General features: G+C 52.5%; 7 protein-coding genes across 7 annotated transcripts; 4 read left to right on the forward strand and 3 right to left on the reverse strand.

The window, feature by feature from the left end:
- Nucleotides 1-964: 964 nt before the first annotated feature.
- J4E92_006395 (uncharacterized protein) lies at nucleotides 965-2,755 on the forward strand (the record flags this gene model as incomplete). The annotated part of the gene is made up of 6 exons (XM_051497763.1): nucleotides 965-1,096; nucleotides 1,147-1,331; nucleotides 1,378-1,457; nucleotides 1,507-1,911; nucleotides 1,962-2,281; nucleotides 2,330-2,755. The coding sequence occupies 6 exons, from the start codon at nucleotides 965-967 to the stop codon at nucleotides 2,753-2,755; spliced, it is 1,548 nt and encodes a 515-aa protein (XP_051352410.1).
- Nucleotides 2,756-3,380: 625 nt separating this feature from the next.
- J4E92_006396 (uncharacterized protein) lies at nucleotides 3,381-4,080 on the forward strand (the record flags this gene model as incomplete). The annotated part of the gene is made up of 2 exons (XM_051497764.1): nucleotides 3,381-3,717; nucleotides 3,818-4,080. 2 exons carry the CDS (start codon nucleotides 3,381-3,383, stop codon nucleotides 4,078-4,080), a joined length of 600 nt encoding a protein of 199 aa, XP_051352411.1.
- Nucleotides 4,081-4,178: 98 nt separating this feature from the next.
- J4E92_006397 (uncharacterized protein) lies at nucleotides 4,179-5,635 on the reverse strand (the record flags this gene model as incomplete). The annotated part of the gene is made up of 3 exons (XM_051497765.1): nucleotides 4,179-5,275; nucleotides 5,330-5,401; nucleotides 5,452-5,635. The coding sequence occupies 3 exons, from the start codon at nucleotides 5,633-5,635 to the stop codon at nucleotides 4,179-4,181; spliced, it is 1,353 nt and encodes a 450-aa protein (XP_051352412.1).
- A 7,317-nt stretch (nucleotides 5,636-12,952) lies between these two features.
- J4E92_006398 (uncharacterized protein) lies at nucleotides 12,953-15,361 on the reverse strand (the record flags this gene model as incomplete). The annotated part of the gene is made up of 3 exons (XM_051497766.1): nucleotides 12,953-13,076; nucleotides 13,139-13,311; nucleotides 14,414-15,361. The coding sequence occupies 3 exons, from the start codon at nucleotides 15,359-15,361 to the stop codon at nucleotides 12,953-12,955; spliced, it is 1,245 nt and encodes a 414-aa protein (XP_051352413.1).
- Nucleotides 15,362-16,757: 1,396 nt separating this feature from the next.
- Nucleotides 16,758-17,451, reverse strand: J4E92_006399 (uncharacterized protein; the record flags this gene model as incomplete). The annotated part of the gene is made up of 3 exons (XM_051497767.1): nucleotides 16,758-16,932; nucleotides 16,987-17,375; nucleotides 17,425-17,451. The coding sequence occupies 3 exons, from the start codon at nucleotides 17,449-17,451 to the stop codon at nucleotides 16,758-16,760; spliced, it is 591 nt and encodes a 196-aa protein (XP_051352414.1).
- Nucleotides 17,452-17,861: 410 nt separating this feature from the next.
- FIS1 (mitochondrial membrane protein) lies at nucleotides 17,862-18,452 on the forward strand (the record flags this gene model as incomplete). Its single annotated transcript, XM_051497768.1, has 2 exons — nucleotides 17,862-18,041; nucleotides 18,120-18,452. 2 exons carry the CDS (start codon nucleotides 17,862-17,864, stop codon nucleotides 18,450-18,452), a joined length of 513 nt encoding a protein of 170 aa, XP_051352415.1.
- An 863-nt stretch (nucleotides 18,453-19,315) lies between these two features.
- J4E92_006401 (uncharacterized protein) lies at nucleotides 19,316-20,872 on the forward strand (the record flags this gene model as incomplete). Its single annotated transcript, XM_051497769.1, has 3 exons — nucleotides 19,316-19,465; nucleotides 19,551-20,077; nucleotides 20,128-20,872. The coding sequence occupies 3 exons, from the start codon at nucleotides 19,316-19,318 to the stop codon at nucleotides 20,870-20,872; spliced, it is 1,422 nt and encodes a 473-aa protein (XP_051352416.1).
- Between the last annotated feature and the right edge of the window lie 789 nt (nucleotides 20,873-21,661).

A 21,661-nucleotide genomic window follows, 5' to 3' on the forward strand; every position in this document is an offset into this window, starting at 1 on the left:
AGCATCATTCCCCACGGCTCGGCCTTATACTCATCGCACCGACTCTCACCTACGCATCCAGATTCGTCTGGTCTTGGGTACGTATCTGGGGCCGACAACCCAACCATGGTCCAAGCTCGGGTCTTCGAAGCATGTCAGGATCTAATTCGTGTGTTTTCGCGACCCTTGAATCTGCCGCATGCTTACTGTCCGTGCGCATGCCGGGCAGCTAGTCCGTTTTCCGTAATGTCCATGTCCATCCGCTGCACCTCTCCAAGCTGCAGCTCGCTGAATCATCTTCTGCATTGGGGTCAGCTCGAACAATCTCTGTAATTACAGCGCGTCGTTCTTTGGGACGATGTGGCCTGGTTGGTGAACTACCAAGTCTCGGCTTCACATCCATCAGGAAGCGGAACGGTTCGTTCAATCCTGCGTCGATCGCTTGTCCAAAAGCTCCAAGCCGAGAATTTCGAGCTCAAACCCCGCCTCATGTTACGCGTTACGACGATGAACTGCCGTTAGTGGCGCCGGCTACCGTGTGGACGGTCCCGGACAGCGCGAGCTTATCTAATGGAGCGGCCATCGAAATATCACCCATGCGACGAACGACAGGACTGAAACTTTACGGGGCGATTGGTGCGTTGGATCTAACCATTTTCATGCAGCGGAACGCGCCGGAAATATGACCCTTGGACGCTGCTGGTCGTACAATGTGAGAACGGGCTTGCATACGGCAATGAGGTTTGCAGTGCTCGACAAAGTCACTGCATACGATGTCGGGCGTTTTTCGTCTTTCTTTTAGCCAGACGAGCCAGTAAGAGAGCTGGCAACTTCCAGAGTCCCTCATACAGCGCGCTCCGCAGCTCCCTGGTCGTATCGTACTTCTCCAGGGCGCTGGTAGGATTGCTGCATCTTGCCAACTCCCTTGACTTTGCCATCCCGCACGTCACCCGCCGGCCATTGCCTTTGGACGTCTTGCGCCATCATGGAACTCAATAATTACATGGCAGATGCTGAACTCGATGTTCTGGAGCAAGAATCTGGTCAGGGCGAGAAGACAGCGGTAAATACGCCGGCTGGGCCTTCGGGAGTGGGGCGATCACCACATCAACTTGAGGTGAGCATTACTTGAGCGACTTCAGTAAAATAGCGTACTGACTAGAGCAGCGTTATATCAACCTCTCGGCTGTGATCAACTTCGCTGTGATCATTCTCGCTTCTTGGGAGTCGTTCGCAGTGACGTTCCAGTTCGCATTGATCAACGGCGGTCCAGCATCTATCTTCTATGGCTCTATCCTGGCTGGCATCGGCGCCTGTGCCGTTGGATTCTCACTGGCTGAGTTGGCTTCAATGTATGTACCAAGCGTCCATCATGGACATTTCTTGACGTCTCGACAGAGATCCAACCGTTGGTGCCCAGTATCGTTGGTCAGCCAATCTCGCTCCGGCTGCTCCTCGCTTCTGGGGTCTACTGCAAGGTGAGTAGAAGTCGGCACTCATGCTTCTTACAGCTCACGTCACAAACAGGATGGATAACTGTTGGTGCCTGGTGCTTTGCATGCAGTGGACCGCCTTCCATATTAGCCAACATCATCACGTCACTGGCGATGTTCAACAACAAGGACTACGTTCCTGAACGATGGCACACCAGCCTCATGATGGTCGCGCTCATGGTAGTCCCCTTCATCTCGAATCTCTGGTTTCGCAAACTTCTCGATGCATTCGAAATCACTGGTGGCATACTTCACGTCTGCCTCTTCATTGTAATAATCGCCGTCTTCGTCGCGTTTGGACCGCGCAGCGACCCTGACTTTGTCTTCAAGACACTGACATGGGAAGAGTCGGGTTGGAATAACAAGGGTGTTTCTTGGGGTCTCGGGCTTCTGAGTATGTCGTTCGCCGTTACTGGAGCAGACAGTGTTCTGCACATGTGTACGTCTACGAGTTTGCACACAGTGCTCATCTACTGACCGGATGTGAAGGTGACGAGGTGAAGAAGGTGCGCACGCGCGTGCCGCGCAGTATCATAATTACCTCTGTCGTGAACTCAGCGATGCTGATCGTCTTTGCTACTGTCGTTCTCTTCTACATGGGTCCTCTCGACGATATCGTCGCCACCCCGCTTCCAATCCTATGGGTTATTTACAACATCACCGGTTCCTCAGTGGCAGCCAATGTTCTCACCGCACTCATAGCCCTCATGATCTTTTTCGCCCTCTTCAACATATTCGCGTCCGTCTCGAGACTCATTTGGGTATTCGCACGCGACAATGGCCTGCCTTTCTCCGACTTCTTCTCCTACGTATGTGTCCTTTACGACTTCTCATATCGCATTAGCTGACAACCTTAGGTGCACCCCACACTCAAACTCCCCGTAAACGCGCTTCTCCTGGTTGGAACCATCGTAACGTGTCTATCCCTCATCTACATCGCCAGTGCGACCGCCTTCAATGCGCTCATCTCACTTCAAGCCCTCGCGCTGCACGTATCGTACTTCTTCCCGATCCTCTTCATCCTCCTGCGCAAACTCCGCGGCCCACCTCCACCTTATGGGCCACTCAAGCTCGGTCCTGTCGGTATACCCGTCAACATGTTTGCGCTATGCTATCTGGTCTTCGTGGTACTTTGGATGCCGTTCCCGCAGATTTTGCCAGTCACACGAGACAACATAAACTACGCGGGACCCATCTTTGGTGCGGTCGTGATCGGAGCCCTGGCTCACTGGTTCATCAGTGGGCATAGGACGTTTAAGATGCCCGTCATTCGGTATGAGTAGATCACGGTCGGGTATGGTAGCACTACACATGTTGTTGGCTTTGATAGTATGACTTGGCATGATCTTCTTCGGCATGTAGCTCGCTAGAAGTCGATAAATTGATGCGTAACGAGCATTCATGGACCTTGTTATGCGAGGTCAAGCCCAACCGTACAGAGCCCAGTGGCACCTTCACATAACGACAGCTTTGCGGAAGACTAGCCTATTCCTGTGCCCCTGCGCCCCGCATCAGCAGCCATCCGGCGCAGGGAAAGATCTCCAATTCCCTCATCACGTTCTCGACCAACTACGCCGCGCACCTGCATTTGATTGCACTGCAGTGTGATGGGAGGATTCAAGGCCGACAAACAACAATGAACAACGTCTTGGCGGTGAGCTTGTATGGCTTAGAAAACACCCGGGGGCTGTTGATTGGTCGGGGATGACCAACTGTAAGTTGTTTACTTACGTTACACTGGGCCTGACGGGACGACGTCACAAGCTGACAGCTTCCTCGTATAAGGGGAAGGAGTATCAGGGCGAGCGAGATGTGATAGCTATACTCAGACCTTACTGTCCGCTCAATCAGTCCGCAACATTCTCCCTACATCGAAATCCTCCTACAATGGCTCCAACCCTTCCCCCAATGCCGCTTCCAGGCCTCATCATGGTGCCCAACTGGACAGCCCAGAAACACGAAGCCTTCCTCATGCAGACCGAAGGTGTACCCGCGAAGAAAGCCCAAAGTCTGGTCAGCTACTGCACGTCTGATGAAAAAGCTGGAGAACCGTTCCTGAAGATATTGGAGGAGGAAAAAAACATCGTCAAGTTCATGACGATGGACGGACAGGAGGCGATGCGCATCAACGTCCATAGACACACACTCGCAAGGCCCAGTGCAGAGTACAAGGCAGTGAGGAGCGCGGATGCGAAGCCGTTGTGGGATCTCGAATTGAAGGCTGGTTGGAGGGTGCCTAGCTACAGTATGTCTCCTCTTCGCTCGGTTCCCTGCGTGCTTCCCATCGCGGTCACCTCCTCTCCACCTGTCCGCCTCTTCCTCGAGCTAATACACGTCCGTTTTAGACATCACCGTCCACGACAAATACGTCGAGAACCAGAAGATCGAGTTCGAACGCAAAGTTGCCGGTGAGGAGAAGGGTCTCGTTGTCAATGGCAATCCGGTCATGACCATCTCTCGACACGCGAAGTGGGCGCATATGCATGCCACCTTCGTTGTGCATGTCGCGCCTGGAATGGATCTCCTGTTCGCACTTGGTGTCGCGTGGATCCGGTCGGATAAACAGAGGCAGGAGGATGCCGTCAACACTACGCTTTTGATAGTGTAGAGGGACGAAATGACGGTTATTGCTTAGCGTACAAGTTACAATGGCGATGGAAGATGGGGGTTGAAAAAAGGTGGAACTCTGTTCATCTAGCGTGTTGATCATACAGGCTCGTGTTGGCTCCGCTTCTGCTTCTTGAACAACCACTTGGATCCTCTTGTACGTTCATGCTCATGAGAGTACGATCGCTCGGGGAGACATCCAATCTTGGGTAACGCCGTGACTTCGTTTGCAATGTTTACACGTACGTCTCCAAATTCAGTCTCATTCTGTGGTACCTCGCGTAGTTCCATAGCGTTTTTCTGAGCTTCATTCTCCTTTGCTGACCAAGCCCGGATCCGAGTGTCGGTGTCGCTGTGATTGCTCATCGCTGAGCTGAGGAGGCGAGAACCGCCACGCGGGTGTGATGAGAAGCGTGAAGTGAGGGGTGATGTCGCAACCCAAGGCCATCGACCACTGGCCATACTCTTCCTGGTGGCTAGTGGAGAATCACTCTCTTCAGCACCCAGCGAGACCCAATCCCAACCCGCAGGCTTGCGCCACTCTTTCTTCCCGGGTTGTTCCACTGGGGCGGCATGCGCGTGCACGTTCTTTGGGTCCGAGTTCTTTTGTTTCGAGGACTGAGTGATTTCGGTAAAGAACTCAATGACGTTCTTAGGCAGCATCCTGACCACCAGTATCCGAATGGATGGTAGCGATACGCAAGCGAAACCTGCCGCAAGTTCCAACTCCGTCCAGACGGTGACCTTCACGTAGTCCCAGGTAGGATCCACAGAGATCTTGAACGTAAGTAGAACGAACAGGCGGATGATAGTCGCGATGCATCCGAAAGTTCCGATGGCGAACATGAAGCAAACGGCGACCTTCTTATAGCGCCTCATCTGTAAGTTGCGGATGAAGAACAAGGGCAGGATCAGCAGCAGGATGTCCTGCACGATAGCGCTGATAGAGTTTGCCATCGGTACTGCTTGAATGTCCAGGCACTGCCCCTTGATGTCTCGGTTCCAGAAGGACTCAACTGGAGTGCATATGAAGATTGTCAGGAAGACGATGACGGTCGAGTTGATGATGATGCCGGCTCCGAAGATATAAGCGGTGATCCGGAAGCTTTTCGTTTGGAAGATCTCGAGGTAGAAAGCAATGAGAGAAAGTTTGATGAGGCCCAGCACGGCGATATATGTCGACCAAGAAATGTAGACTGCTTTGTGTTAGCATGCCTATAGCGACGTCGCAATGTAGGGGTGCGTCATACAATAGCGGAGAATGGGCGAGAGTGCTCCGTCTTCAAGATTCCACAAGTGCTCGCCGAAGCCACGTTCCGTCACTGTACTGCGTTAGTCACAGTAGATGGCAGCTCGCAGACCTTTTGCTTACTAGCCAATGTGCATCCTGCGGGTACCGCGCATAATACCAGAGCAAAGACGACGATGTAGTCGTCCATTGCTAGCCTCTTATTTACCAACTTGCCGACGATTCGTAGAACAACAAATACCACAGCCATGGAGTAGATGACACCAGTCCACATGAACATGTCGAGGCGTTGCGACTCATCGGACATGTCGCAAAGAACGGCTTGTACTCGGGCAGTGTCCAGACTTTCTTGCATAGTACAATTCGCAAGCATACATGCTGGCACGTCTGCCGCAATCCGATCGTTGCTACAGACACATTCAGTATCATCCAGGGTGCAGCCAGCTTTTGGGATAATAGCAATCATGCAGACAAGCTGTGTATTGTTAGCAATGATATCAGAAAGTGTAGTTGGGTACGTACTCCGCAAGCGGGGATGTCCGCAATGCCTAACGCCCTTGCATCCAGTTCCGGACCCGACGCGCTGGCATGGCCAAACGTGAAGACCAGACAAAAGACCGACAATAACGCAAAAAGATGCATATTGTGAATAGTAATCGATGGGTTGGTGAGACAGGCTGACCCTGGAGTCTGGTCGGCGGCCCCGATGACTTATCACCAAAGATAGATGGCAAAAAAAAACTTTGGAGTTGTGACATAGTCCAACGCTCTCGAACTATGTTGGGGAATTCCCATCTTCGGCGGCTCTCAAAGCGTGTTTGAGCTTAGTATAGTACTCCCGCTGTCGAAGCCAATCAAGCGGTGTGGCCGTTAGACCATAGCGCCGTGATGGCGCTGTGAAATCGCCGTAGCAGCGGCTTGACTCGATATTACCCACGGCACGTGGGCTTTTGAACCAGGCTTTTCGTTCGGTAGCAGTTGGGTCCATCGCGCAACGCCCACGGAAATCTAATTCTTTACTACTGTGCAGGGAGAGAGCTTGCCCGGCCGATCTGACGGCGCTTTTCGGCCATTCGCATCTTTGCCCTATGGTGAATGTATGGGAATGTAGGACGGCCATGCGACTGACTGGTTATGACCGCAATGGGAGCTTACCTTCCGTGAAGCTGAGGCGCATCTCGCCGTTCATGGCGTTCATATGTTGGTCGGCTTGAGGACTGCTTCCAACATCGTAACTCGGCAGAATGCGCCAGACCCAACGTAACTGCGGGAAGAGGTAGCGTAGTGTGTGATTAAGGAGTCTAGTCGAACGGTACAGCAGCCTCACTCGCATGTGCCCAAGGAAGGCGCAGTTTGCTGAGGACACCCAAACAAGGGGCAGTTGGCGAGATCAGGGTCCTAGGTGATTACCTCATCACCCACGCTGATCCGGGGTCTTTTGTCCCGCCCCACTCGAGCTGGAAATGGGCAGCTTTGCCATCCAGTCGCATCAGAACAAGAGAAACAAAGTTGGCTGACGTCCGTTAGCTATCGTTCATCGACGCAAAATTGACATGGGGATCTTCAACTGTCAGATTACCGACAAGTTACAACGCTCGGAGCAGCTGATCTTGTCCCGCCCGTGCTCTACCCGCTCAAACTCTGCTTATGCATCGAGAAAACTTGCGACACTCGATTCCGCCATCTTCATCACCTTCCATCAAGCTCCAAACGATACGCACGCCAGCTCTGAAGCATCACATCCTTTCAATAAACTAAGCTTGCTTGTATGCGATAGCTTTCTAGGAAACCTGCACTATCGTCATTCTGCTTGCCGCATCGCCACCTGGACAGCTTTCGTACGCAGAGGAAATGTGTTATTCAATACCAGCAAACGGGTAGTCCCGAAAGCACGAACGATATCGCTTAAGCGCGCCACGCCCATGTGTCTCGATCCGAGGGTCAACGCCCCAAGCACCTAGGCAGCATGTGAAACATAGTTCTGAATGCTATGCCTGAGGTGCCCAACGGTCTCGCATACACTATGGGAATGGTCGAATCGATCCATCCATGTGGAGGACTTACTTTGTCTGCCCATTTGGACCAGATGCTGGATGTAATAGCTAAGATGGTCTTGCAGATCGTCTAATTCCAGAGCGACAAAGCCCAACGCCTCGTAAATTTGAACAGCCGATCGCCCGTACTTGTTGTCGATCTCAGCACCCTGTCGACCTCTCGCAGCTCTTGCCATGTCGCGTCTCCATTTCTGATGTGGCTGGGTCAACGTTCAAGAACTTTATACTTCCATTGGTGCGGAGCGGTGATGTCGCAACAACATCATGTACGCTTCGGGGCAGAGGAACAGTCTTGTACACGATCTTCAAAGTTTGTTTGCATCATCGTCCGTCTTATAGCAGCCTCGCGGTGATCTGAACATGCTGGATAGGCTGACACCACCACAAACCCGTCGCAATCTCACCCCACTGCTTCGACAAGTGCGCCAAGTATAGAAGCTTCGCATCTCCTCGACAAGAAGTCTACTTCCAAGTTCTGTACCACTCCACATCAGTGATCAAAGGGCTGCCTGATTGAGTGTGCTGCCAGTCACACGTGTACGGGGTTACGCTATCCAGCTCCAGATATGCAGGACTAACAAAGCCTACAATGTTGAGGCAGACCTTGTAGTGGGAGAGTTGGCGTCGAACTATTCTGTCAAAGCACGTTACCGATGCACGCTCGTTCTGAATCGGTAGCAGGGTAGGACAAGCTTCAAGGTTGAGTAGAATGTTGACTGAAGGCAGTGCAGATGGAGTCGCGTCGATGCCCATAGCATTCTGCTGTCCAGCTAGAATCAAGCCCGATCTCGAGATCCAGGCACCAATGCAATCCCTATCGTTTCCTGAAAGACGTCCGAAATTACGGATTCTTTTTCGAATCCCTGACTTTGTATCTTCATTCAGGGCTTTCGCAGAACGCATCAAATGCATTTCCAAAAGCTAGGGTTATCAGCCAAGGTCATTGTCAAGAAAAAGCTGATTCGTCTAGCACACCTTGGTCTCGCAAACGTAGCAGAGCACCCGCAGGAGTTCCTGTAGTGCAACCAAGCCTCCAAGTGTCGTCGCGCAAACGAGTTTTACGCCTCCATTCTGGACCCATTCACGCATGGCTTTGTTGACGAGCGGAAGAGCTTCTTGGTAAACCTCATGACATGTCCTGAGGATAGTGGTTGATACGGAGTGCGAGATCAGCGTGACTCGTCCTTCGCGAGAGTAATTGTTGATCGTCGTATGTTTAGTCGAGCGCGGCAGGCGTTCATACACCATCAAACGAACATCCTTTGGGAAATCAAGGAAACGGAAAGGTTCCGGGTTTGACGCGCATGAGGTCAACGCCATGTTGACTATGGGCTGGAGTTGCGGCTGCCGGCGAGTATTACGAAAGGCAGTGGGTGAGGTCGTGACCGCAATCAGGAAACCGCTCGAGCCATGTTTGCGCTCACTAGCGCCATTGTGGTGCCTAAAGCACGGGCGACAGGCACGTGGGCGTACGCTTTCGGTGTTACAAGCGCTTAGCCTACGACTGTACACGACCAGCTTTCGCTTTCCATCGAACCATCGGCATGCATCGACCAAATCAAGCCCAAACCGCTACTGCTATCAACGCTATGAGCATGACTACGCCAGCGCCCTTCCTGTTCCTCAGTCTCCCTAAAGAACTCCGACTCATGGTCTACGAGCGCCTACCACGGCAGATCAAGCACCACCACGTCATCGAACCCTCCAGCTCGAAAGGCTGTCTTGTTCTCATCACGAGGTGTCTTCCGGTCGCAATACTTGCAACCTGTAAACAGGTCAACGCGGAAGCGAGCGCAATCGTGCACAAGATCCAAAGAGACTTCATTCTGAGTGAAGGAGCCAGATTCATCGGTAACCGCCAACTCGTCCGTCACAAGAAATTCCCAATGCTACTCCACGATTTGGTGTATATTTGGTACACTCAGCAAAGACTGGAATCACTGGGGGCTCTTGTGCGCGATAATCTCCGGTGCCATCTTGGATACTGCTCGACTGAGTCGGGCATTCACACAATGGTCACAAGGTTTAACGCTCAGACGCGGCAGCAAATAGCTTACACCAAGGATACCTCAGAACCCTACGCACAAGTACCACTACGATTCATACTGGTGGATGACTTGGGAAGTACAAGAAGTTTGAGGAAGAAGGCGAAGAGTTGTGCTAGGATTTGTCGTAGACTTAGTCGGCTCTGCACTTTCGACAACATCCTGGCGATCTATTGCGACGGCCTTCTACCAGCGGACTCGTATACCACTTCAGGCTTTGACCGAGACTCCATTCCCACGCTGATAGATCTGAAGTATTGGGATAAAAACAGCGTCGACGTCAGGGAGCTTCCACTCGTGCAAAGCGATTGGCAAAATAGTTGGATGGAATGATCCGCTCCTTAATTTATTTAGATGAAGTGACGTGTTGGAGTAGAAGAAAACCTATGAGGGGATCAATCCCTGTTCAATTGTTGCTCTGCTATCGTTACCTATCAGTGTCGGCTCGGCGTGTGTATCAGAACCCGGGAGAGTTATCTGATTCTCTTTTTAATTATGCCTCGCTTCTAAAGAGCGAACTGAAAGGCCAAAGGAAAGGTTGTAGCATAGTTCCAAGCGCTCGCGGATAAGCACAAATGCACTGTTAGTCGGCTTGCCCTGGCCTGGCTACTGAAGCAGGGCGACGATGTTATTCCCATATCAGGTAAGGAAGCGCATCGAGTGTCTCGAGCAGAAATGGGCGAGCATGAATCAAGCTGAGCGACGAGGACGAAAGGTGAATTCGCGCGTTTGCCAACGATGCGGAGGTGAAGGGGACGACGCAGCCGGCTCAGTTCTCCGGCTATTTGTATTGCGATACTGTGGGACAGTAGATAACCGGACTTACGTCCATGTGGCGCTTTGATATTCCAGATAGCTATATAGTATGACTTCTAATCTACGCCTACGTATATCTATCATAAACAATGGCAATGGCTCTGGCACTGGCACAATGATAGAAGATGATATGCTCTAGCTAACGACGCGTATCGGCAAAATGAACACTTCAACAAATTGTTGTCTGTCGCGTATGGGTAGTATAACATTGATTGGAGAGTACATCAAGACGACCTCGGCGCATACATGATCATCCAGGACAGATTTCATCATCACTGACCATATCACACCATCATAGCACCGTGCATGTCCTCGCGAACAGCACTCATCCGCCTGCTACGCGCTTTGTCAGGTGTCTGCATACCGTCGGAGTACTGCTCTCCACTCCATCGATGACGATTGAAAAGCGGTGGAAGCAGGAAGTTTTGTAGTGAGCGAACGCGAACATGCGTACCATCCGCGTGGTATGATGACGGCGCGCGAGATGAGGAAACTCGAATTGGCATCGCAGCTCCGAACGGCGAAGTTGGAATGAATGAGTAGCGGAAGGACGGGTGTCGGAAGGTATTTGGCTCTGCTTCGAACAGTTTGTCATCGTTGTGAGCCGGTGGGATATGTCGCGTTGTGAAGGTTGCGTTTGTAGAAGGATGTTCCAGGCTGTCTTCCTTCTCGCGATTTCTGTCGATTGATTAGTGGAGTTCTCGGTTAGTGTTTGGAGACACTGACTTGCATATCTCGCAAGGGCGTGACGTGGTCTTCATTCTGAACGGGTACATTTCCAATGTAGCCATGACACCAATGCAAGTCAGTGCCATCATGATACCGGGATGGAGTCCGTAGAACCAAAACTCGAGCCAGGAATGCTTGTCGAAGGTCTTCATTGTGATAATATGTGAGAGCGTAGTTTGAGGCTCTAGATGTGTACTGCCAAAATGGTGCAATTGAAGTTGCCGCTATGATTGTAAACCGCCGAGCTGATATCGCGGCGAGCTTGTGGGTCACTTTAACTCCCGCGAGACTACAACCAACAGTTCGGCGACCTGTCCATCCCGCAAGGCTCTTGCCGTCCCACGCGACGGGGATTCATCACAATACGGGGCCTTTATGCGAGGCTGAGGCAGTGTTTCGTTGCTACTTTGGGACTGAGCTGGTCTCCCGGCGTCGCTGTATGCCGTGATAGGCTGGATATTACGGTGACTTGGTTCTTGATTCGTGGGTGATTAGGAATCGGATTGATCATCCTGATCCAACTGTTCCGGTTGGCAAGGTCGGTGACGGGGTTCGAAGGCTTTGAAACACCACCAGAATCCGTCGTGGGGTGCTACACTTCGGACACTCCGATAACAGGCCGTACGAGTTCGCCCGAGCAATGGGTATCAGTTGCATTCCGCGATGTAATGAGTTGTAGAAGTCTGAGCTGTGATCTCAAGCTTGGCGAGAGAAAGGTTCGTGATGTCTCAGACGAAGGCTGTTGTTGAAAACCTCTTCCCATTTCCTGACACTCGTACAAAGCCCGCAAAGAGACTCTGGAACACAACGAACTTACCGAACAAAGCCACCAGAGCGCTACGATCTCGTTTGAGATTGAGTTGGGATGAAAGCAAAGCACGATGATCTGATCCGAACCTGTACTTGGTTCATTCTTGTCCGCGAATGATGACATCCCGAAGATATGTGATACTGTAGAGCACGCAGCCCTGATCTCAGACGCAGTGGTCATTGTCATGCGGTGGACGATGTGCCATCCAATGGCATTCCAAGTTGCGTCGGGCGTAGGGCGTCCTGGGGGTGTTGAGTTGGGCTCAACAGGCATCCATGGATTTAGGTGTATCGCGGGCGGACCGCACCTTCGCTTGCATTCAGCAGCCGATATCGATGATTAGAAAACATAGCACATGTGAACTGATGTCGTTAAGATTGTAGGCAGCCTCGAAAGTCATGAACAAAAGTCATGAGCGATGGCCCAAACGACGATGAAAGTATGCACCGCGCATTGGCCAGCCAATCAAACTCTGCTGCCCAAGACATGCCGTCTTCCGCGGTTTTGACATGTAACTTAGCTGCGTACGTACTTCGTAATCCAGGACGCGCTGCTAAAGAGTCGAGGCTGCCCTGTGTCGACGTGAAAGATTGTGATGTGACATCCAGAACCACAGGCGATCGATGTGGGTCAACGTGGGGCAGTTCCGTTCCGGGTTAGTACCAACACCTGCGGCGGTTGTACCCGTCCCTCCTGCATTCTTCATCTCCTTTCACACTGCACCATCGGCGCTGTCGATAATAATGCAACAACCTTTTATCCCGTCACATTCGCAATTTCGCGCTTCGACTGTAATCGATGATCGCAATACCTGACTAATTGGAACTTGCTACTGCATCGCTCGATCACTTGGCGATGGCCCATTCCTGGCTACTTGTACGCGTTATGCGACTCGGTAAAACACCAGTCTTGTCGCGCATTGGAGACACATGTGTTTGTACGATTGAAAGTATTATAATTATGTACCCCATCTCGTATAACAGTCTATCCGCGCTGACCCGGAACTCCAGCCTTCGCAAATAGATAGACCGAGTCGCAAAGTACCGCTGTAGCGCTTACTGCGATCATGCTACACCCATCTTGTCTTCAAGCCACCAAGCACACTCAAGCTGCGCAAGCCGTATCAAGCTGAAAACACCCAAAGAAATCCAGTCTGCACAAGCCTCCATCTATATTTTCGTGCAGTACGCGCTATGGATCTTGTAGTCGAACGTGCCCAGATCTCCAAACACCGACGCCTGGTCCTTGCTGCCGCATTCCATCTTCTGGCCGTTGGCAGGACAGTCGTGGCCACTAGTGGAAGTTAGTTTCCAACGGTCTTTCCAAGTAAAAGGAGACTGATGGATATGACGTACGTGTAGAACTTGCAGTGGTAGCCCTTCTCGACGGTGACGCTGCGGATCTTGCCATCGAAGTTGCCAAAGATGTTGTCTATGTCGGTGCAGAAGTCGTTGGCGGGAATGGCGGTTGACCGGCCATTGAAGTTTTTGTCGGTGAATATGGTGGCCCCGCGACCGTCCGCTGCAGCCTGTGAACTGTTAGTATCATGGGTGGAAGGATGGTTTGGTGCGGTAGTCTTCGTTACGTACGGTCGGTACAGCAGCGACAACCTTGGAAGCGCGCTCAAGAGAGCTAAGACGGGGATGAAGAGCTGCATTCTGTGGGTTCTATTTGGTTGATGGTTCCTGGAAATCGAGAGATCGTCGAGACTAAGTAGAGGGTGGAAGTTGCGGGTTTATTTCGGCGGAGGCGTAGGTTCTTTAATATAGGGAGGGCGCGGGCAGAGAAGGAGCGAGGCGTGGTCATGACTGCTTATGACGCTAGCCTGTAGTTAGATGAACAGCATTCTTTGTCCCTAATGAGTGAAGCGACTGTGGCCCAAGCTTCCAAAACGAGCGAAGACTGCATTTGTCTATGCTTGTATCGTGAAAGCTAACGGTATTCTGGTGGTAGGCGCTGGGGCTAGTTGTTTATATTGCGGCGCAGGTGTTCCCGCAGTTCGGTCGGATAGCCGCATCAGGAAGTTTGTAAGATCCCTCGTCCAACTCGCACTAGATGAGGCGCGGATTTGCCCAACACAGCCGGAATAGCACGATGGCTTGTTGAAAGATTGGCGAACTCAGAATATGGATAAATGAGTGCGTTGATGATTGGGCGCCTTTTCCTGTCAGGTATACCTGTTCCATGCCTGCGCGGACGATGTCGTGAGCCATTACCGGAGGGAGTGCGTGAGCGGGACAAGGTATATTCATGCCTTAAGGACTGCTATCAGGCTCTTGCGCTATGTGAGATAAAGCGATGAAAATGTCTAATCATGATGATGCCATCGCCCAAACTTGGACAGAGTCGCGCTAACCCATCGCAACGACACACCCTCCATAACGATACATCTGCATGATATGAGCTGACAGTCATTCAATGTAAATGGTTTCTTCGTCGCCTGGGCGTGGTATCACATCGTCCTGCCCTAGAAGCCTCGAAAGCCCAGTCTTCTTTGATCGGATCAAAGGTTCTCTGTCTGTAGCGCCAATCCTCCTGTAATGGTCTCCGACAGCCTGGAGGACCATAAAAATGGGAGAATGACTAAGTCCCCAAGTGCTGTATACACCGGAAATATCATTGAAAGGTACGGCTTTGACAGTCACTGGCAAGATAGGGTCTGTGAGTTCAGTGTCGAGCCACAATTCGAGGACTAATTCGTTTCCATCACCAGTAGCATCCGTGTACTGGAAAACAACCAAAGGCCTTTTCTCTGACTCCTCTCCATGCTTCTGGAGTTTGCCGGACATCAAGGAGGCTGTATAGAACGAACCTGTAAGTCGCAGGGTGGGACCAGAGCCCTCGGGCAAAGAGTCATATCGACTCTCGATGTGGTTTCCTGAAGTCAACCAACGTCCGTCAGTTGCGAGGACTTCGGCGACGAAGCTTCGGTCATTCCTGTGGGTATCGACCTTTATACGTTTCGTACCCGTTGTTGCCACCCACGACCAACTCGGAAAATTTGTTCTTTTTTGGCCAGGATAAGGATAGTTGCTCCACTCTAAGGAGAGCTCGATATCGGAGGTAGAAGCGGAGATTCTAGCAACTATACCCCAAAAGTGAAGGTCGACAAGCTTTTCCAAAGTTCCGGTACAGGCGCTGAGGATGTCGCCCTCGAAGGACAGCTTCCTGGCCGAGTAGCTGTTCAACACGTCGGCAACACGATTTTGTGACTTGGTTTCCAGCGGGAAGCCTGGATAATAGTTTTCCATGTAAAAGTCATGGTCGTCGATGCCAGGGCGCTTTACAGACTCTTGACATACTCCACGCTCACATGAGTAGGAGACTTCGTTGTCAGTGAACACGAGTCTACGTGCTGCCAAATAGCCCTCCTGATGGGTCCAGCCTCTCTTAGCCCACACACTTTCTCTCAATGTCGAATCGTTGTCAAACATCTCGATCAATTGAACTTCTGTGTCTAGTTCGATCATTCTTTGTGCTTTACGGGGTCTTGTGGAAACACCCGGCAGTCCATAATGGGACGTACTGCCAGCTGCAGCAACAATGACCAACTCTGACTCGGCGTAGATGCGACCCATGAGCTTGATCTGGGATTGTTTGTGAGTCTCGTTTGACTGATGTACACACTAGGCTTGTATCTTAGTACAGGTCACACAAGTCATCGTTGGCGCAGCTACGTACCAGTTGATCTACCCAGAGATATCTGTAATCCAGTTTTAGTGTGACGGTGATAGCATCACGTATCGTCGCTGGAAATTCCTTCGGATCTTTTGGTGTGATTTCCACCCCACCCCATACGTAGGATAAGGCTATATAACGGAAGGCAGTATCCTCGGGTGCGGCGACGACTTTCCCAGCCTTGCAATCAAAGACTCGGAGGCCAGGAATGGATGAAAGAAAGTTAGGGTTACACTTCGTGTGATGATGGCGTTTGCAGTGTCGTAGCCAATGTCGAAGAATTTCGTAGTCTATTCGTTCTGGTGCGAGCTTACGGAGGACGTAGTGTTGAGTATTCGCACGCGCGTCTTGTAACATGTATCTCGATTGCCCCGGCTTCCTCATCACGTAGAGATATGGAGCATGGTGTGTCCAATCGTACTGGCTACGAGGAAGTGTAGAGCCGGCGTTTAAATGACACAATTTGTAGCAGGCACAAAACATTAGAACAGTTTGATCTTGGTCAAGACTCAGCAATAGACAAAGTGGACAAGTCGATGTACGTAGCTCCTGACTGGACTCAGGAACGCTGAACAATTCCAAAAAACCGAAACCCTCGCAGTAGTACGATGTCTCACTAGGTAGAAGAAGCGACCAATCTATGCCAGCGCAACGTTGGCACAGATCGCCCTGAGGATGGGCTCTCTTGTATTCGGCGTACGGGCGTCGAATCCTTTCCAGCACGGCAGCATCTCTCGCTTTCTTTTTTCTCGCTTCTCTCTCCATAAGATTGAAACTGAATTGTTCGTCAACCGGGCTGCATGCCGGGGGCAGTGTCGTGTCGTCCTGTAGTCCATCCATTCTGCTGTCGATCGTCGCGACCTCGCGCGCTTGTCGATAATCGTCCTGGGGAAATGAGCTTGAAGTGAAGAAAACAGTAAAGCAATGCGGCAAGTAAGCTGATGAGAGAGTGTCGGAGACAACGCATAGCCTGGTCTGTAGATTAGGCTGTCACGTTGCTGACAAACAGCCTTGCATGGTGGCTTGCACGCCATCATGACGAGGTGCATACTGAATACGGCTGCCACAAACGAGTGCATGTTCCGAGCAACGTGGACGAGAGCCCGGAAAAACAAGACATTGAGTACATCTGCTGTGCCATGCATTGTTATCCACTCGATTGTAAAGATTGCGTTATGTACCTAAAAACGCCATAAACACAGAGGTATCTCAGAAAGCAAGTCATAACCGAACACGTAATCATCCAATCCACACTGCACGTCTGCGTCCAGCGCGATGACAAGCCATGTATCTGCGCTACATCGTCCGCCAGAAGTAGTTCGTGTAGAAGTGCCGCGAGAACTTGGGATCGATGTTGACAACATGCACATCTCCCTTTGTCGCATTGCGCACGACAGCCTTGTTGTATTCGCCAGTTGTAGGGTCGGCTTCGACGTCGATGCCGAGTGTGCGGTAGAGTTTGAGCTTCAGTCTAGAGTCTAAATCAGCATCTGCGTCTACTCGCGCATCAAAGGGAAGAACTTACACTGTCGCATCCTCACCCGCCCTAGGTTCAACACCGCCTTCAACACCCTCCTCTTCCAATTCCCCAGCTACACCCCCTAACCGCGCGAGGTCGCTCTGCAGCCTCTCGCCCTCAATCTCCAGATCACTCGCCTGCTTTGCGATCTTGAATTTCTCCGTGTCTAGCCGTAATATCTCGGCTGCGTGATTTGTGGGGTTGTGCTGACTGAGGGTGTGGTTGTGGTTCGCGGACAGTGTTTGGTGTGTCCGGTTCAGCGCGCTGAGGGAAGATTGGATGGAGCGTAGGTGCTGAGTGCGGAATTCGCTGAGGGTGCTGAGAGACTCGTTTATGCGGTGGAGCGAGGTTTTATCGTTTGCGATTTTGAAGTGCGATGTGCATTGCGCGATGAGCTGGGTATTGTTAGGGAGATCTGTCTGTGTGTTTAATGAGAGTGCGTACGGCAGCGGGGTCTTCGTCCAGAAGCATGGTGGGTTATTGTGTGTCGCGCGAAGTTTATGTGTATAGTACGATTATTTGGAGCGCTGTGGGATGTTTGCGCAATCGTTTCGTCTGTTATCTGGTGATGTCTATCGCGACAGGGCCATGGTGTTGATGTTCTTGTTTGGATGGCCCGTGCCAAGTCGCGTGCATGGCAACCGCGACCAAGTGGCGGAAGGCGCAGGCGTAGCGTGGCGCATGGCCGGCAGCCACGAGGCGGCGGCGTACGTCACGGTAAAAGATCGCCTGCTCGGCCTGCAGCTGGAGCTTTCACGAGACAGCCCGTAGTTTGACGCTTACCACTTGCACTAACCCATCCTCACGATACCAACTTCCGCCTCCCCCAAAGACGACTTCTCAGACCTCTCTAATTTTCTTGCGCAACACAAACAGCCGCCATGCCGCCGTCATTACCATGTGAGTGGGATAACGACTTCTGGGCCGACGAACGCTCATTCCCCTTAGATGCCGCCGATGTCGAGTCGCCGCTCAAGCCAGAGGAGCTGCAGGTTCTGCGCGCGCAGTACGAGAAGGAGGGCGAATACGTTGGTCTGCAGACGAAGTTCAACTACGCATGGGTACGGCTTCCCCGCGTCTTGTCACATTTGCACATGCGCACGGCACCACCCGCAACAAGCAAGCTCATGGTATTCTAGGGTCTGATCAAATCCACCTCTCGTCCCGACCAACAGGAAGGAGTGCGCCTCCTCTCAGAGATCTTCCGCAACTCGCGCGAGCGCCGGCGCGAATGCCTCTACTACCTCGCCCTCGGCAACTACAAGCTCGGCAACTATGCTGAAGCCCGACGGTACAACGAGCTGCTGCTGGAGTTGGAGCCCGCAAACCTCCAGGCCGGAAGCTTGAAGGGTCTCATCGACGAAAAGGTGGCAAAGGAGGGGCTTGTGGGCGCCGCTATTGTGGGAGGAATCGTGGTCGCGGCGGGCGTGGTGGGGAGCCTCTTGCTGAGGGGTGGCCCTCGAAGATCGTGAACGGGTGCCGTCGTCGCGAATCTATGACATGCGCAGCGTCGTTTGGATTACAGGTCATGCCAGGCCCGCAGTCATGTTGATGAGTACATGCATAGGCGTTTGTGGTTTCTATACCTTTGGCAGGGATCGTATGGTTAATAGCAATTTTTGATATCTGTAGTATACACAAAGCTCTCCTACCAAGCAAGCGATAGCAATGACCACCTTATCGCGCGACGTACTGTTGGACTGCTGCGGGCGACAGTCTTTGGCTGATGGAAGGCCTCAGAACTAGATGGAACACGGAAGAAGCAGGCAGAGACAACTGGTCGGACAAACGTAGAGTCAGAGCAAGACAATCAACCGTTGCCGCGTTCAAGAAGACGCGCAAGCGACTTTGCCCCCGTCTCCATTCCACATCTCTCCTCATACCTTCTTGACCCACGAGGCAAAGTGCTAGGTTAGCTTCGCCCAACTCGAGATACCGCGGGACAAATCGCTAGACCCCACCACCCCTGCACACCGAACAACGTCATTCCGGTGTCTGACAGCTTTCGCGCGAAACAACCTTGGAACTATCACCTTACGGGTAACTCGCCTCAGATCCTCCTTGACACCAAACCTCCCTGCTCTGGTCTCTCAGCAATTCACTGCAATACCCTGTACCTGTCTGCTGTCGCAGCTCGCCACCATCAACTGTACTGGCAACGGCGCGTGATAGGTCCTTGACTTGAATTGATCCTCTTCCGCGCCTGCTCCCGACACAAGGCCGTAAGTCGGCTCCCGTTGCTCGAACGTTACTTCCATGCTGACATACCTCACCCAGTCTCCTTGAACCTCGCCCTACTACCCTACGTCTTATTACACGCCTCACACCTGCGACCATGGACCAGTCGACCAACCAGGATGCGCAGTCAGGAAACCCGCGGCCCGGGCACCGCGACATGATGTTTTGCCACGAGTGCGCCGACGAGTGGTATCGAGACGAACACGGCCTCTCGTGTCCAGAATGCGGCTCCGACTTCACCGAGATTGTGAGTTTAGCCGCCAAATCCAGCCTTCAGCCCGTCAGACACGACGCGAAGCGGATATGCACCGAATTCCGCTGACACCGACTAGATCGAAGATAACAACGACCCAAGAGATGCTGCCCCCGGGATGTTTGGCCATGACGGCGACGACTCCGACTCCCTCCCTGATCTCGAGCATGCCCCACCACAATTAAACCCTCACCACAACCCATGGCAGACCGACGACCCGGAGGAGGGCGACATTAGCAATGTTAGATTCACAGAAACTGGCCCGGGAAGGTACAATCTGCAGGCTACCGTTACACGATCCGTATCGCCCCAGGGCGGCATGGCGGTGCCTGGGTCAATAGGAGGATTCATGGCCATGTTGAACGGGCTCACCGGGGCAGCAATGCGACCACAAGGGCAACAACCGGGTCAAGGGGAGGGACTGTACACTGGCACTGGACCAAGCACAGGGCCAAACCAGTCTGCTTTCCAGGAAGCTCAAAACCAGGGCCATGAAGGAGGGCCTCAGATCCGCGGAGGAAGCTTCACGTACCACGGTGGCGCTCGACTGTTCCCCGGCAATGGAAACCACCCAGGCCAGGCCGAGCCTGTGGATGAGATCACCAAGTAAGCAGGAGCGAACCACCATATTTGGAAGCCGCTAACAAACCAAACAGTGTCATGACTGGCCTCATGGCTGCCTTTGGAGCACCACCTCCTCGCGTCCACGCCCACAACCACCCACTCGGCGGCGCTGAGGGTACTTTCCGCGGCGAACACAACCATGGCGCTGGCGAGCAGTTCGCGGGTCACCCTATCCTACAACTATTCTCCTCTATGGGTATGATGGGCGGCCACGCTGGCAACATGGGAGATTTTGTCTACTCTCAAGAAGGCCTAGACCGCATCGTCTCCCAACTCATGGAGCAAACCTCGACGAGCAACGCGCCCGGTCCGGCAACACAAGCCGACATCGATAAACTCCCGCGTACCCACATCACCGAAGAGATGCTAGGCGACGAACACAAGGCTGAATGCAGTATATGCATGGACGAGGTCAACATCGGCGAGCAGGTGACGCTACTGCCATGCAAGCACTGGTTCCACCACCCATGTGTCTCCGCGTGGCTGCTCGAGCACGACACCTGTCCACATTGTCGAAAGGGTATTACCAAGGGTGGCGAGGGCCAGGCGAACAACCCTGCGTCTGCAGACTCACAGACGGATCGTACGTCCCAGATGCCGGGTTCCTTCACTCCTTCCGGCTCGGGCACGTTCAATGATCCCTACGTCGTTCCCGCAGGATCCCCACCCCCACCGTCCAACGGTCAAGGCAGCTCGTCTGATAACGCAAATGCAGGCTCGGGCAACGGTGGCATCAGTGACCGGATACGCAGGGGTCTGTTTGGATCTCCGCAATAGGGATAAAACCTTCTTGTCGGTAATATCAAGCTAATCTTCATGTATATGCCAGGGCGGGACCGGTTCAGAAGGAGTAGAGAGGTACTGCGCGAGGCAAGACAGGTCCGCCGTGAACTTCGCTCCGGTTCTGAGTCGACCGAGCTTTTATCACCGGAGATTATCCTCAGTGGCAGACCCAATACTGAAGGGGCCCGCCGTGTATCTTCCTTTCTTAGTCCACGGGCTCGGACGCAGCGGTCAACATCTGGAGGTGGCCCTGAGAATCCAAGCGAGTCCACTCCACAGACCACGTCTCCAGATGGCACTGCGCAACCGAGCGGGCCTTCGACGCGACGACACATACGGCGATCTGCTCGTTCAAGCACAAGGCGTCAACGGTCCGCTTGAGTTTGCGTTGGCGTCGGTACATGGGTTTAGTGGTGGGCATTGATGTGTTTTCTTCCCCACGCGTTTGCTCAGTGGATGCTGCATATATATAGTTTTCCTTATCCTCCTTAGACATCAGTGTGCATAGTCATGGCGTTAACGATTGGGGGATACATCCACGGATGGGAGTTTTCATAGTTCGCGAGCGTCAATACCATTGCTATCATGAGTTACCTGAGCCTAGAGAACCCGAGAACATTCCAGTATTGTCGTTCCTCACAGATCGCCCATGACTGCAATTGCCGTTGCCACTTTACAATCACATGTCAAATCAGAGAACCCTCCCAACCGGCGGTGTCGCCTCGACAACGCAGCCGGAAGACTTTTTCTGCCGTGATTTACGTCTTCACGCGCCACGATACG

This window comes from Alternaria infectoria, assembly GCF_024043175.1.
Source record: "Alternaria infectoria strain BMP 0036 chromosome Unknown scaffold_9, whole genome shotgun sequence".
Classification (NCBI taxonomy): domain Eukaryota; kingdom Fungi; phylum Ascomycota; class Dothideomycetes; order Pleosporales; family Pleosporaceae; genus Alternaria; species Alternaria infectoria.